This window comes from Nerophis lumbriciformis, linkage group LG38 (genome assembly GCF_033978685.3).
Source record: "Nerophis lumbriciformis linkage group LG38, RoL_Nlum_v2.1, whole genome shotgun sequence".
NCBI lineage: Eukaryota > Metazoa > Chordata > Actinopteri > Syngnathiformes > Syngnathidae > Nerophis > Nerophis lumbriciformis.
The window spans coordinates 19,711,612-19,725,915 of record NC_084585.2 but is presented as its reverse complement, the minus strand read 5'-3'; the positions used below and the strand labels follow the sequence as shown (position 1 = coordinate 19,725,915).

The 14,304-nt window shown below is 38.3% G+C and overlaps 2 protein-coding genes across 2 annotated transcripts in view; one reads left to right on the top strand and one right to left on the bottom strand.

Annotated features, from left to right (window-relative positions):
* The window catches only part of capzb (capping actin protein of muscle Z-line subunit beta), a 38,338-nt gene extending 34,936 nt beyond the window's left edge, over positions 1–3,402 (bottom strand). The window contains exon 1 of the mRNA XM_061932177.2: positions 3,109–3,402. Within this exon, the coding sequence (XP_061788161.1) occupies positions 3,109–3,111 (3 nt within the window). The 5' untranslated portion in view covers positions 3,112–3,402. The remainder of the gene's footprint in view (positions 1–3,108) is intronic.
* An 8,437-nt stretch (positions 3,403–11,839) lies between these two features.
* The window catches only part of micos10 (mitochondrial contact site and cristae organizing system subunit 10), a 16,502-nt gene continuing 14,037 nt past the window's right edge, over positions 11,840–14,304 (top strand). Inside the window, exon 1 of the mRNA XM_061932545.1 lies at positions 11,840–11,949. Within this exon, the coding sequence (XP_061788529.1) occupies positions 11,889–11,949 (61 nt within the window). The 5' untranslated portion in view covers positions 11,840–11,888. The remainder of the gene's footprint in view (positions 11,950–14,304) is intronic.

The following is a 14,304-nucleotide window of genomic DNA, read 5'->3' as shown; positions in this document are numbered from 1 at the left end:
GCAAGTGTGAATGAAATTGTAAAACAGTTGTTTGTCTATATGTGATGAGCCCTCTGTGCCCCACCTCTCACTTAGACTATGTCTACACTAAACGAATAATTATTTAGCCTAAGCCCCGTTTCAGCCACAATAAACTATCGTTTAAGGTCCCCCTCCTCGGACAATTTTTTACACGGGTAAGTGCGCCGTGTATTTCTTGAATCTCCGGCTCTTAGCTTTGTATGGACTCATTGATCGTTTACAAACTGAGTTCTGAGAGGAAGTGACGCCAGAAAGACCGCGCCCACACAGGAAGTGACGTCAGAAAGAACGCGCCACAGCCAGCTTCATAATAAAGCGGTTTTGTAACTCGGAGCTAACAACTGGAAATATGAAGGCGAGTCATCCAGACAGGCCCGTGTTCCTCCTTCTTCTACATGTACAGACGCTTGTGGAAATCACACATGAATACCTTAAGAGAAAGCGATTGCAGCTATTTCGGATACAACCCTTCTCAGACGGCAAGAGAACTTTCGAATGTCCAGGTCAGCTGTGATGCTATTTACCGAAAAACTTTGTCCATTTGTCGAAGGAGAGACAACGAGAATGCGAGCTCCCGTGGATGTGATAAAAAAAGTAGCGTGTGCTTTGTATTACCTGGCCGTCGAGTGAAGACTACGGAAAACGGCGATTGCTTTTGGACTGGCAAAGTAGACTGTATCAGTTATTGTCCGCCATGTACCGTATTTTTCGGATTATAAGTCACAGTTTTTTTCATAGTTTGGCCGCGGGTGCGACATATACTCCGGAGCGACTTATGTGTGAAATTATTAACACATTACCGTAAAATATCAAATAATTGTATTTATCTAATTCGCGTAAGAGACGAAGCAAATGGCAGCAATCGTCACACACACGTCAGCAATCGTCATTCACACGTCAACCAATAAGAATTAGGCGGGGGAGGGTCATGGCAGAAGTGCATTGTGAGTTACGGGATGCTAACTGCTATATGCTATTGCCGTAGCTATTAAAATGGATCACATCAACATTGGCGGTAACTTATAAAAACTGAGAAGGACTGAACTACGGCGTGGCGAAGTTGGTAGAGTGGCCGTGCAGGCAATCGGAGGGTTGCTGGTTACTGGGGTTCAATCCCCACCTTCTACCATCTGAGTCACATCCGTTGTGTCCTTGGGCAAGACACTTCACCCCTTGCTCCTGATGGCTGCTGGTTAGCGCCTTGCATGGCAGCTCCCGCCATCAGTGTGTGAATGTGTGTGTGAATGGGTAAATGTGGAAATACTGTCAAAGCGCTTTGAGTACCTTGAAGGTAGAAAAGCGCTATACAAGTATAACCCATTTATCATTTAACTAAAATGGCACCGAAAAGGAAATCATATACTGCAGATTACAAGCTGGATGTAGTGAAATATGCAGCAGAGAACGGCAATCGAGCAGCAGAAAGAAAGGAAACGGTGCATACCAGAGGCGACACCGGGGAGGAAGATTTCATTGGATTTAGCGATCGGGAGTGACAGATTGTTTGGTAAACATATAGCATGTTCTATATGTTATAGTTATTTGAATGACTCTTGCCATGATGTGTTGCGTTAACATACCAGGCACGTTCTCAGTTGGTTATTTATGCGTCATATAACGTACACTTATTCAGCCTGTTGTTCACTATTCTTTATTTATTTTAAATTGCCTTTCAAATGTCTATTCTTGGTGTTGGATTTTATCAAATAAATTTCCCCCAAAAATGTGACTTATACTCCAGTGCGACGTATATATGTTTTTTCCTTCTTTATTATGCATTTTCGGCCGGTGCGACGTATACTCCGGAGCGACTTATAGTCCGAAAAATACGGTATGTCGCGGACTCAACGTCTAGGTCCAGAGTATATAAAGTCAAATGTTCTTTATCACCTTCTGTACTTTTGTGTCCAATAAAGATTTGATTAATTTATGATGGCTCAGGTGTGATTCACTATAATAGGACCTCACAGCACACTGGATTCCAGTTAATTGAAATACAACACTGAATTTTGTTCAGATAAGTTAAATTTAAGAACTTGCACACAATGCAACACTGGAGGTGACTATGACGTGCGTATTTTCCGCGCATGCGTATTAGGTCGTGTTGCGCCGGCGGACGCAGGGGGGAGGGGGTCTTAAACGGTGCCATTGTTGTGTGTGTGTGTGTGTGTGTACAAGAATAAGGTTAGGTGGGATTTACCCTGCATAACCTTACCCAGCTTAGTGTAAACGGGTCCCTAGAGGCCACTAGTTTATTACGGTTCTGGGTTAAGTGGACTGCATTCACACTTGACCAAACAAACCATTTAGGGTTAGGTTTGAGTAAACACACTGTAAATTGCCCGCAGGTGGGAATGACATTGTAAAACAGTTGTTGTCTGTATGTGATGAGCCCTCTGTGCCCCACCTCTCACTTCAAGTCAGCTGGGATAGGCTCCAGCTGTGACCCCAAGTCAGGGAGAAAACAGTGCTAAACAGTGCTAATGTATTTCAATAACTAACATTTGCGTATATGCAAACAAGGAAATTAAATTGCTAACTGCTGTTAGTGTATACTGGTAGTGTTCAACATTGCTCCAAAAGTGTCAAAACCACTAAGTGCAGAGGCAGAGATTATTTGACACTGGCAGCTCGTCACGGTAGGGAACATAAGCAGACAAGTCTTAATTTAGCAACAAGCAATACGTTTGACTATTTTAACCTGCGTGCGCTTCGGTACCGCACAACCAGAGCACTGTCCTTTAGTGAGTGTAATAGCGGGACTCCTCTCGACTGCTCTTCACTAACTTGTGTCAAATCCCAAAACATCCTCTCGTGCTAACTTTACGCCTACCGAGCTTTGCTAACAGTTAGCTAGCTGGCTAGCTGGCTAGCTAACTAGGTGGAGAAGCGGCGTCTGGCTCTGCCGTTGATTAATCACGCTGTTCAATAAAAGCTTTAAGTTAACAATAAAGGTACTAATTACTTCGTTAACTCTTGGATCAACCCCAGCGGCTACTCTCGGGTTAGCAGCTAATGTTAGCCTAGCTTAGCCTAGCCGTTAGTTAGCCACTAGCACCATCAAAACTCGAACGGCGCGACACTTACCATGTCTGCGGCGGGGCAGGGGAGACGCTTTTCACAGGTGACCGTACGCCTTATAGCCTTCGAATGGTTTGTCAAACCGCTCCTCTTGCCTTTTGGGGTGTTTTTCTTGTTTTTGTTTTGTTTTGTTGCTAGTCCCCCCCTGCGGAAGATGTGTTTTGTTCGCCTCTCCCTCAGTGAGCCCAACCCTGTCAGCGAAATTCACTTCCTCAACGGATCTTACAGGAAAGAGAGGCGGCAGTCAGACAGCGGGCCCCGGGAAGCATGTCCGGGTCACTCCGGGCCTCCTCCGCTCCAGCCAATAGCGACGGAGCAAGAAAGGCATTGCCAAGTATGGCAAGAGAGGAGTGGTGCACTTCACGTACTGGAATAGACGAGCTTTATTCTTGCAACTTCAAGGCTTATTATTCACCAACCTTTTATCATGCATGCATTACTGGCGCAAATAAGTCTCATTTATTGCACAGTACTCTTTTGTGCATGTTGCCATTACTACATTTCTGACTTTGCGTTTTTGTTGGCTGCATAATTGTTCAGTTCAGTTTCAGTTTATTTCGAACATGCATACGATACGATGTAATGCATCACATATTTCCAGTCGTTTCATTACAGCACGTCCGAAAAGGAGTAGGAAGAAGCAGAGCTTATTTAATCCTACCTCTTTTCATACCATAGCAATGTCATCCAATTTCCTTGTTCTCGGTAACAGAGCAGTGAATACATCCATCCATCCATTTTTGTACCGCTTATTCCCTTCGGGTTTGCGGGGGGCGCTAGAGCCTATCTCAGCTACAATCGGGCGGAAGGTGGGGTACACGTACCCTGGACAAGTCGCCACCTCATTGCAGGGCCAACACAGATAGACAGACAACATTCACACTCACATTCACACACTAGGGCCAATTTAGTGTTGCCAATCAACCTATCCCCAGGTGCATGTTTTTGGAGGTGGGAGGAAGCCGGAGTACCCGGAGGGAACCCACGCAGTCACGGGGAGGACATGCAAACTCCACACAGAAAGATCCCGAGCCCGTGATTGAACTCAGGACTACTCAGGACCTCCGTATTGTGAGGCAGATGCACTAACCCCTTTTCCACCGTGCTGCCCCAGTGAATACGTGATAAATGAATAATATACCATAGTAAGTAAACCAATATTAAATACATAAATAATCGTTGTCTCAAAAGAAAAAAAAGGGTTAAAATTAAAGTACCACTGATAGTCACACACACGCACTAGGTGTGGTGAAATTAACCTCTGCATTCGACCCATCCCCTTGTTCACCCCCTGGGGGGTGAGGGGAGCAGTGAGCAGCAGTGGTGGCCGCGCCCGGGAATCATTTCGGTGATTTAACCCCAATTCCAACCCTTGATGCAGTAGAAAATGGATGGATGCTGAGTGCCAAGCAGGGAGGTAATGGGTCCCATTTTGATAGTCTTTGGTATGACTCAGCCGGGGTTGGAACTCACGACAAGGCCACAAGGCCACTGAGCAGGTTCAAGATATTCATAATAATTAGTGTTCTGTGTACTTTGTGAACACTTGTAGTTTGAACAGTCTCTTAAACTGAATCATATTGGTGCTTTGTTTGTTTTCTTTGGTTAATCCGTTCCATAATTTAGTTCCACATACTGATATGCTAAAGGTTTTAAGTGTTGTACGAGCATACAAATGTTTTAAATTTGATTGTCCTCCTTTGTAGCTTCAGAGAATGTTTTGCATGTTCAATATCTTAGAACAGTGGTTCTTAACCTGGGTTCGATCAAACCCTAGGGGTTCGGTGAGTCGGGCTCAGGTGTTCAGCGGAGGTCAAAACACACCCGACTCATCGTGTAAATAAAAACTTCTCCCTATCGGCGTATTACGGATACGGCAACAGCAGAAGTCAGACTGATTTGCAGGTGTGTAATTTGTTGTGAGTTTATGCACTGTGTTGGTTTTGTTGTTTGAACAAGGTGATGTTCATGCACGGTTCATTTTGTGCACCAGTAAAAAAACATGGTCACACTTTAGTATGAGGAACATATTCATCATTAATTAGTTGCTTATTAACATGCAAATTAGTAACATATTGGCTCTTAACGAGTCATTATTAATTATCAAATACTTATTAATGCCTTATTCGGCATGGCCTTATTTTAACCCTAACCCTCTAACCCTGGCCCTAACCCTCTAACCCTGGCCTTAACCCTCTTACCCTAACCCTAACCAAATAACTTTAAATTACTTAGAATATGTTCCCCATACTAAAGTGTTACCAAAAACATATAACTTTGTCTTGAATTTGAAAAAATACAACATTTTTTTTTTCACTAAAGAAGGGGTCGGTGAATGTGCATATGAAACTGGTGGGGTTCGGTACCTCCAACAAGGTTAAGAACCACTGTCTTAGAACAATGTTGTCAAAACGTTTTCCTTTGAAAAATCAATGGTTAGAAGGGCCATTTTGGTATCTTTCAATTTACCTGTATATGCAGGCTGAAACTGATGCAACATTGATTTGCTGGGAAGTTATACATTTACAAACCCCAAAACCAGTGAAGTTGGCACGTTGTGTAAATCTTAAATAAAAACAGAATACAATGATTTGCAAATCTTTTTTAGCCTGTATTCAAATGAATAGACTGCAAAGACAAGATATTTAACGTTCAAACTGGAAAACTTTGTTATTTTTTGCAAATATTAGCTAATTTGGAATTTGATACTTGCAACAACTTGTTTCAAAAAAGCTGGCACAAGTGGCAAAAAACACTGAGAAAGTTGGAGAATGCTCATCAAACACTTATTTGGAACATCCCACAGGTTAACAGGCTAATTGGGAACAGGTGGGTGCCATGATTCAACCTGACTCTCGCCAGACCCTTGTAGTTTGCTGAGCTCCACACAAGGGTCCGGGCTCGAAGGCATTGCAAACTCCTTCAAGATAGCAAAAAATAATGAACCAATCAGGATTGCCGGGCAAGAATTTCATAGATGTGACGTAGCGCCGAAGCGACTGTTTGATTCAAACAACAATGGCGGCACGCAGCCCTTGCTACGTCGTGTGCTAACACTGATTCTGCTATTGCAACTTTTTTGTCGAATCTATCGAATATTAATTCTTTAAAAGATGAACAGAGAACGGTTTTGAAGGCATTTATTGGTGGCAAGGATGTTTTGGCTCTTCTTCCGACCAGGTTTGGATTTCCCAGCGTCGCTCTCATCACCGTCACGGGTTGATTTCGATGTGAGTGGTTGAAGTAGCACGTCATTCAAGATAACGGACAAGTGGTTTATCCACTCACATACAATTATTTTTTTTACAAGGCCCCGCCTTCTGAAATACATCTCCTATTGAGAAGTCCCAGATCCTTGTGTGGAGCTCAGCGAACTACAAGGATCTGGCGAGTCAGGTTAGCCATGATTGGATCTAAAAGCAGCTTCCATGAAATGCTCATCATTCACAAACAAGGATGGGGTGATGGTCACCACTTTGTGAACAAATGCGTGATTAAATTGTCCAACAGTTTAAATAACATTTCTCAACCATCTATTGCAAGGAATTTAGGGATTTCACCATCTACGGTTCGTAATATCATCAAAAGTTTCAGAGAATCTGGAGAAATCCCTGCAAGGCCGAAAACCAACATTGAATGCCCGTGACCTTCGATCCCTCAGGCGGTACTGCATCAAAAACTGACATCAGTGTGTAAAGGATATCACCAAATGGGGTCAGAAACACTTCAGAAAACCACTGTCAGTAACTACAGTTTGTCACTACATCTGTAAGTGCAAGTTAAAACTCTAATATGCAAAGCGAAAGCCATTTATCAACTGATGCAAAGTGGAAAAGTGTCCTGTGGTCTGACGAGTCCACATTTCAAATTGTTTTTGGAAACTGTGGACGTCGTGTCCTCTGGAACAATGACGAAAAGAACCATCCGGAATGTTATAGGCGCAAAGTTCAAAAGCCAGGGGGTGTATTAGTGCCCAAGGCACTTACACATCTGTGAAGGCACCATTAATGCTGAAAGGTACATACAAGTTTTGGAGCAACAAATGTTACCATCCAAGCAACGTTATCATGGACGCTCCTGCTTATTTCAGTAAGACAATGCCAAGCCACGTGTTACAATAGCGTGGCTTCATCGTAAAAGAGTGCGGGTACTAGACTGGCCTGCCTGTAGTCCAGACCTGTCTCCCATTGAAAATGTGTGGCGCAATACAAAGCCTAAAATACCACAACAGAGACCCCGGACTGTTGAACAATTTTAGGTGTACATCAAGCAAGAATGGGAAATAATTCCACCTGAAAAGCTTCAGAAATTGGTCTCCTCAGTTCCCAAACATTTACTGAGTGTTGTTAAAAGGAAAGGCCATGTAACACAGTGGTAAAAATGCCCCTGAGCCAACTTTTTTGCAATGTGTTGCTACCATTAAATTCTAAGTTAATGATTATTTGCAAAAAAAATTAAGTTTTTCAGTTTGAACATTAAATATCTTGTCTTTGCAGTCTATTCAACTGAATATAAGTTGAAAAGAATTTACAAATCATTGTATTCTGTTTTTATTTACGAATTACACAATGTGCCAACTTCACTGGTTTTGGGGTTTGTATAAAAACAACCTGCATTTCAGCTTTTGCATTTTTTGCTGTAATGTGATCTCCAGGGTGGGATGCAGAAATATGTCATGGTCAATGGGGCAAAGTCTCATCGGAATAAAAATAGCATTGGAGTACCGCAAGGGTCAGTTCTTAGTCCATTGTTATTCACTATGTATATTAATGGTCGACCAAGCTGCTGTCCAGATGTCAACTGCCAGATGTGCGCTGATGACAAGGTCATTTACGTGTCTACTAACTAAAACACCCAGCCTGGCAGGTGAGCATCTGACACAGGCTTTAATAAACATCTCTGAATGGCTTGAGGTATACCAACTAAAGAAAATGTATCCACATAATTTTCCGTCCATTAGAGGTCAAAATTGAAAAATAAATAATTGATGAATTTAATGAAGTAAAGTATTTCGCTGTCATCCTTGCTGATTTTGACCAAATCCCTCTCTTTCATTGTAGTAAAGTTATTATTGTACACTGCATTCTTTTTCTTTCCCCCTTTTTTATTCTAATTACTTTTGCTATTTTCATCATCTTAATAGCTTCCAGTGGACAAGTGTTGTGAATTAGTCCTTAAATAATGCATATAGTTTGTCTGATATACAGTAATTGTGATGTCCACATCAAATAAAAGAAATTAACATTTTTAGTGACCAATTATTGAATTATTAGTATTACTTCTTAAAAGAATTAAACTTTTTTTTAAATGTCTCTGTTTTCTTTCTTCCATCCATCCATCCATCCTTTTTTCTACCGCTTGTCCTTCTTATTAAAATATTTTTAGGATATGCTGCAGGCTAATAATAAACTAGCTGAGGGCTGCAATTGGCCCCAAGATTGCAGTTTGGACACCCCTTTCGTAAAATAGGTTGTTTTTTGCATCAAAGGAGTTGAATATCATTAACAAAACTGAACCTCTTTTAGCTTGTAAGTTGTCTAACTTTTTTATTTTTTAATTAATGTGAACTTTATACAGCAAACTAGTCTAGGCTGAATCAACAGCACCTCTGCTGGTTGCTGCCTTACAGTACATACACTCCATTTTGCCTGAATTGTTTTGAGTTAGAATTTTCAATGGTCAGTTTATCAAGTAATTGATGTAGTTGAGATAGGCTCCATTACCCCCCGTGACCCCAAAAGGGACAAGCGGTAGAAGATGGATGGATGGCTGGATGATGTAAAACTCGATAAAATGTTTTTATTTGAATTTTATATTTGTTATAATTTTTAAAAAAAAAGTATATAACTGTAAAAAAAACCAACATACTAATTATTGGGGCACAGAATATGTTTTTTTTTTTCAAATATAATTGATTATATTTTGAACAAAAAAATAAATAAAACAAATATCATTCAAAAATATTATAAGATAACCAAAATTAATTATTGGTCAAATTAATTACCAAAACAGTAATTTGGACTAAATTAGCCTTGTTTCAAGATCGTACGTGAGCAGCCAACCATCATATTTCATGTTCTATCTGCAAAGTGCAAAGCAAACATATCAGTGTTTTGATCCACTTGAGAACCAAACTGACAATAAGATGTTGATTCTAACGTTGCTTGAAGGGTAAATCTATTTGATGATATCGTCACAGTTGGCATCAAGTCAAAGTTAATATTTGACTACATATAAAGTATTACACCACTATAACTACTACAACTTTTGCATATTCTGGATTATCTGTATGAAAATGACTTTCCTTACACTTCCAGCAGCCTATCTATCATCTTGTATCTCCTGATTAGAATTCAGAGTTCTTCACGGTATTTATGTCACTGACTCACTACTTGTACGGAATGCATAGGTAAGTGTTGGCCTTAATGTGTTTTGTTTCTGAATGGCATGCATGAAAGTGGGCAATACTACAAATGTTGGTATCGAATCAGTATTGCCAAAATCAAAACTTTTAATTTGGACATTTTTTGAATAACATTTAATGATTTTGTGATTTTTACCTTTCCATTTGTTGATGAATAAATATTCAGAATAAACCACAGGACAAAGGTTTTAGGAAAACAAAAACATTGTATCAGCAGGTATTTGTGAGCAATTTAACAACACAATGCTAAACACCTAAATAGAAGCCAAAACTACAATTGACTCCAATATTTTAACACTCCATTAAAGCCCTCCTGTGTTCAAGGACGCATTCACTGCATTAAGTTTGTACATATATTTTAACAACAGAACAAAAACACAGATATTTATAAGAAAAAAAAGTGAAAATATCAATATCATCAGGCTTGTGTCGATCTGATACCGAATATATTATTGGAATATTGATAGTTGGATCATTCCCCAAATGTACACAATCGTGTACATAGTGTTGGACTCAACAGCGAGTATGCACCTATTGATAAATGTACTTTTATTTTTATTATCATTAATTTTTTAATTGTATAAACCGTTATTTGTAATCTGCAACATTTACAAACAATCAATAAATCGATAAATAATAATAAACACAAGTACAAAAACAGTACAAAACAGCGTCAGGGGGTTGTAAACTCAATAAAGTAACTAAAATAGAATGCAATATATATATATATATATATATATATATATATATATATATATATATATATATATATATATATATACATATATACAGAGGTGGGTAGTAACGCGCTACATTTACTCCGTTACATCTACTTGAGTAACTTTTGGGATAAATTGTACTTCTAAGAGTAGTTTTAATGCAACATACTTTTACTTTTACTTGAGTATATTTATAGAGAAGAAACGCTACTTTTACTCCGCTACTTTTATCTACATTCAGCTCGCTACTCGCTACTAATTTTTATCGATCTGTTAATGCACGCTTTGTTTGTTTTGGTCTGTCAGACAGACCTTCATAGTGCCTGCGTTTCAACAAATACAGTCACTGGTGACGTTCACTCCGTTCCACCAATCAGATGCAGTCACTGGTGACGTTGGACCAATCAAACAGAGCCAGGGGTCACATGACCTGACTTAAACAAGTTGAAAAACTTATTGGGGTGTTACCATTTAGTGGTCAATTGTACGGAATATGTACGGTACTGTGCAAACTACTAATAAAAGTTCCAATCAATCAATCAAAAGTGTGAAGGAAAAAAGACCATTTTTTATTTTAACCGTACACCCCGTCAAAAGCCTAAAGACTGACTGCACAGTTCCTGTCTTCACAATAAAAGTGCCGCTCCATCGCGCCTGCGCTTTCAAAATTAGAGTCTCCGAAAGCCTGCGCAAACAAGCTAGCAAGCTACGGAGTTTGCCGCCAATGTATTTCTTGTAAAGTGTATAAAAACGAATATGGAAGCTGGACATATAAGATGCCAAAAACCAACCACTTTCATGTGGTATTAGACAGAAAGGAGGAACTTTTTTTCTCCTCCATTTGAAAACGTGGACGTTTGTCATCACTACTGTCTGATTCCAATCAATGCAAGTCATCAGAATCAGGTAATACACCAACTTATATTCTTGTCTTCATGAAAGAAAGGAATCTATATGTGTTAAACATGCATGTATATTCATTAAAACACTATTAACATGTAAACAAAAACGGCAACAAAAAAATATATAAATTATATACTGTATATATCAATGTATGTATATATATATATATATATATATATATATATATATATATATATATATATATATATATATATATATATATATATGTGTGTGTATATATATATATGTATATATGTGTGTGTGTGTATATATATATATATATATATATATATATATATATATATATATATATATATATATATATGATATGTGTGTATATGTTACTCATCAGTTACTCAGTACTTGAGTAGTTTTTTTACAACATACTTTTTACTTTTACTCAAGTAAATATTTGGGTGACTACTCCTTACTTTTACTTGAGTAATAAATCTCTAAAGTAACAGTACTCTTACTTGAGTACAATTTCTGGCTACTCTACCCACCTCTGCATATATATATATATATATATATATATATATATATATATATATATATATATATATATATATATATATATTTATAACAAAATGTAAAGCCATAGGCTCACACAAGTTCTGTAAATAGTTTAAATTTGGAATTGATAAATGTACTGTACGCTAACAATAATAAACACACGTTTAGGCGTCGACGAGATTGTTTACCTCTCGCGATACTTGGGAGGACCTCGGAGACCCGGAAACATGGCGACAGAACACGGAAGAAAGTGGGACCGTTGTCTTGCAGACACCGCGGTGAAAACAGGTATACATCACTGAGAACACATTATTATACGTTATATTTCTGAAAAGGTATTTAGTGTTATGTATGTACAAGACACGTCGTAGTTGAGCATAGAGTTTTGGTGTTTTAGCAGGACGAGAACTTCACCACTATGTGTGTGACTCCTCACTAAGGTCAAATGAATGGAAATGTGTTTACTGATGAAAAGCTTATTACTACATCATCTGATGTGTCAAAATATATTTAACGTCTAAATTAAAGTCTGCGTCGTTGTCTGGAGCAAATTGTTATTTTTTAATCTGTACGATTTTCTCTTTTATGGAGATATTCGCTATGTCCCAATGCAGTCTTTTCAGTTGCTGCTGGAGCGATGTTAATTGATTGTGTCACGTGTTCACATACTATTGCTTGCGGTCAGATCAACAAAGTAGAGAAAATATAGACCTAACAAAATAATTTATTATGAAGCAAAAGTTGTTTTAGATGTATGTGTGTTGCTGTCGACAGATTTATCTCCTGCTCACAGAGAAATCTTGTATTTTTGAACATAGTGAACTAATTTATACTGTAACTAACCTAATTTGTAGAGCACTCTGGTCAGCTTTGTTTTTAAATATTCTGTGAGGTTTTTAGAATATCTGTACGTTAGCATTACATATAGTATTATTAATGTATTATTCATCGTTTAAATCATTTTTACTCCTAACATTTATTCTCTTTATAAAGCAAGGAAAATAATTTCAAAGTTATTTGTATTACATATTTATGAAGTAGTTTATTGAGAAATATTATGTGATGATTACTGTATTAGTTTGTTTAAAAATAAAATTAAATATGTAATACAACCGTCAGCTTTGCAAACTCACTTGATGATGTAGTTGTACTTACACCTTCAGAAACACGCTGGAGACAATCCAGACGGTGTTCCTAAAAAGGTATTCGTGGTCTTTATTTTTGGAATCCATTCAGTAACATCACACATACAGGCCTCAAATGTTTAAGGTCAAGGCAAATGTTGCCTTAAAGGGCACTAAGGCAAACATTTTCTTTTGAGGCAGGGGCTCCAAAGTGTGTGTGTGTGTGTGTATATATATATATATATATATATATATATATATATATATATATATATAGTATGATGATTCTGTGTCTACATTAAAACATTCTAGTTCATACTGCATTAATATATGGTAATTTTAAACTTTCCCGCAGAGCGGTAAATCATAACTAAGGCAATTTACCAAAACTGTATTCATTAAGCAGTGGCACTAACATTCATGTCATTTCAAAACAGAACGGTTGTCAGAGACATTTTAAAACAAGCTATGAGTGCACTTTTGTGCATGATGTTGCTAAGATGACATATCAAAACAGCACTAAATTAAAGTGCACTTTTTGTACAGAACGCCACTACAATAGTTAAAAACAAATAAAGCGCACTTTTGTGCATGTCACACAAGATATTTAAAAAACTGCCAAGTAAAAATGAGCTGCATAATAGGAAATCAAATAGTGTACCATATTTTTCGGACTATAAGTCGCTCCGAAGTACATGTCGCACTGGCCGAAAATGCACAATAAAGAAGAAAAAAAACATGAATATATGTCGCATTTTTGGGAGAAATTTATTTAATAAAATCCAACACCAAGAATAGACATTTGAAAGGCTATTTAAAATCAATAAATAATAGTGAACAACAGGCTGAATAAGTGTACGCCATATGACGCACAAATAACCAACTGAGAATGTGCCTGGTATGTGAACGCAACACCTCATGGCAAGAGTCATTCAAATAACTATAACATATAGAACATGCTATACGTTTACCAAACAATCTATCACTCCCGATCGCTAAATCCGATGAAATCTTCCACCTCGGTGTCGCTCCTGGTATGCCTCGCGAGCGTCCATTCTTTCTGCTGCTCAATTGCCGTTTTCTGGTGCATATTTCACTATGTCCAGCTTGTAATCTGCAGTATATGATTTCCTTTTCGGTGACATTTTAGTTCAGTCCTTCTCAGTTTTTATAAGTTACCGCCAACATTGATGTGATACATTTTAATAGCTCCGGCAGTAGCGTATAGCATATAGCAATTAGCATTCCAAAACCCACAATGCACTTCTGCCATGACCCGCCCCCGCCAAATTCTTATTGGTTAGCGTGTGAGTGACGATTGCTGACGTGTGTGTGACGATAGCTGCCATTTGCTTTGTCGCTCACGCGAATGAGATAAATAATATTATTTGATATTTTACGGTAATGTGTTAATAATTTCACACATAAGTCGCTCTGGAGTATACGTCGCACCCACGGCCAAACTTTAAAAAAAAACGTTGACTTATAGTCCAAAAAATACGGTATGTCCTTCGCTATG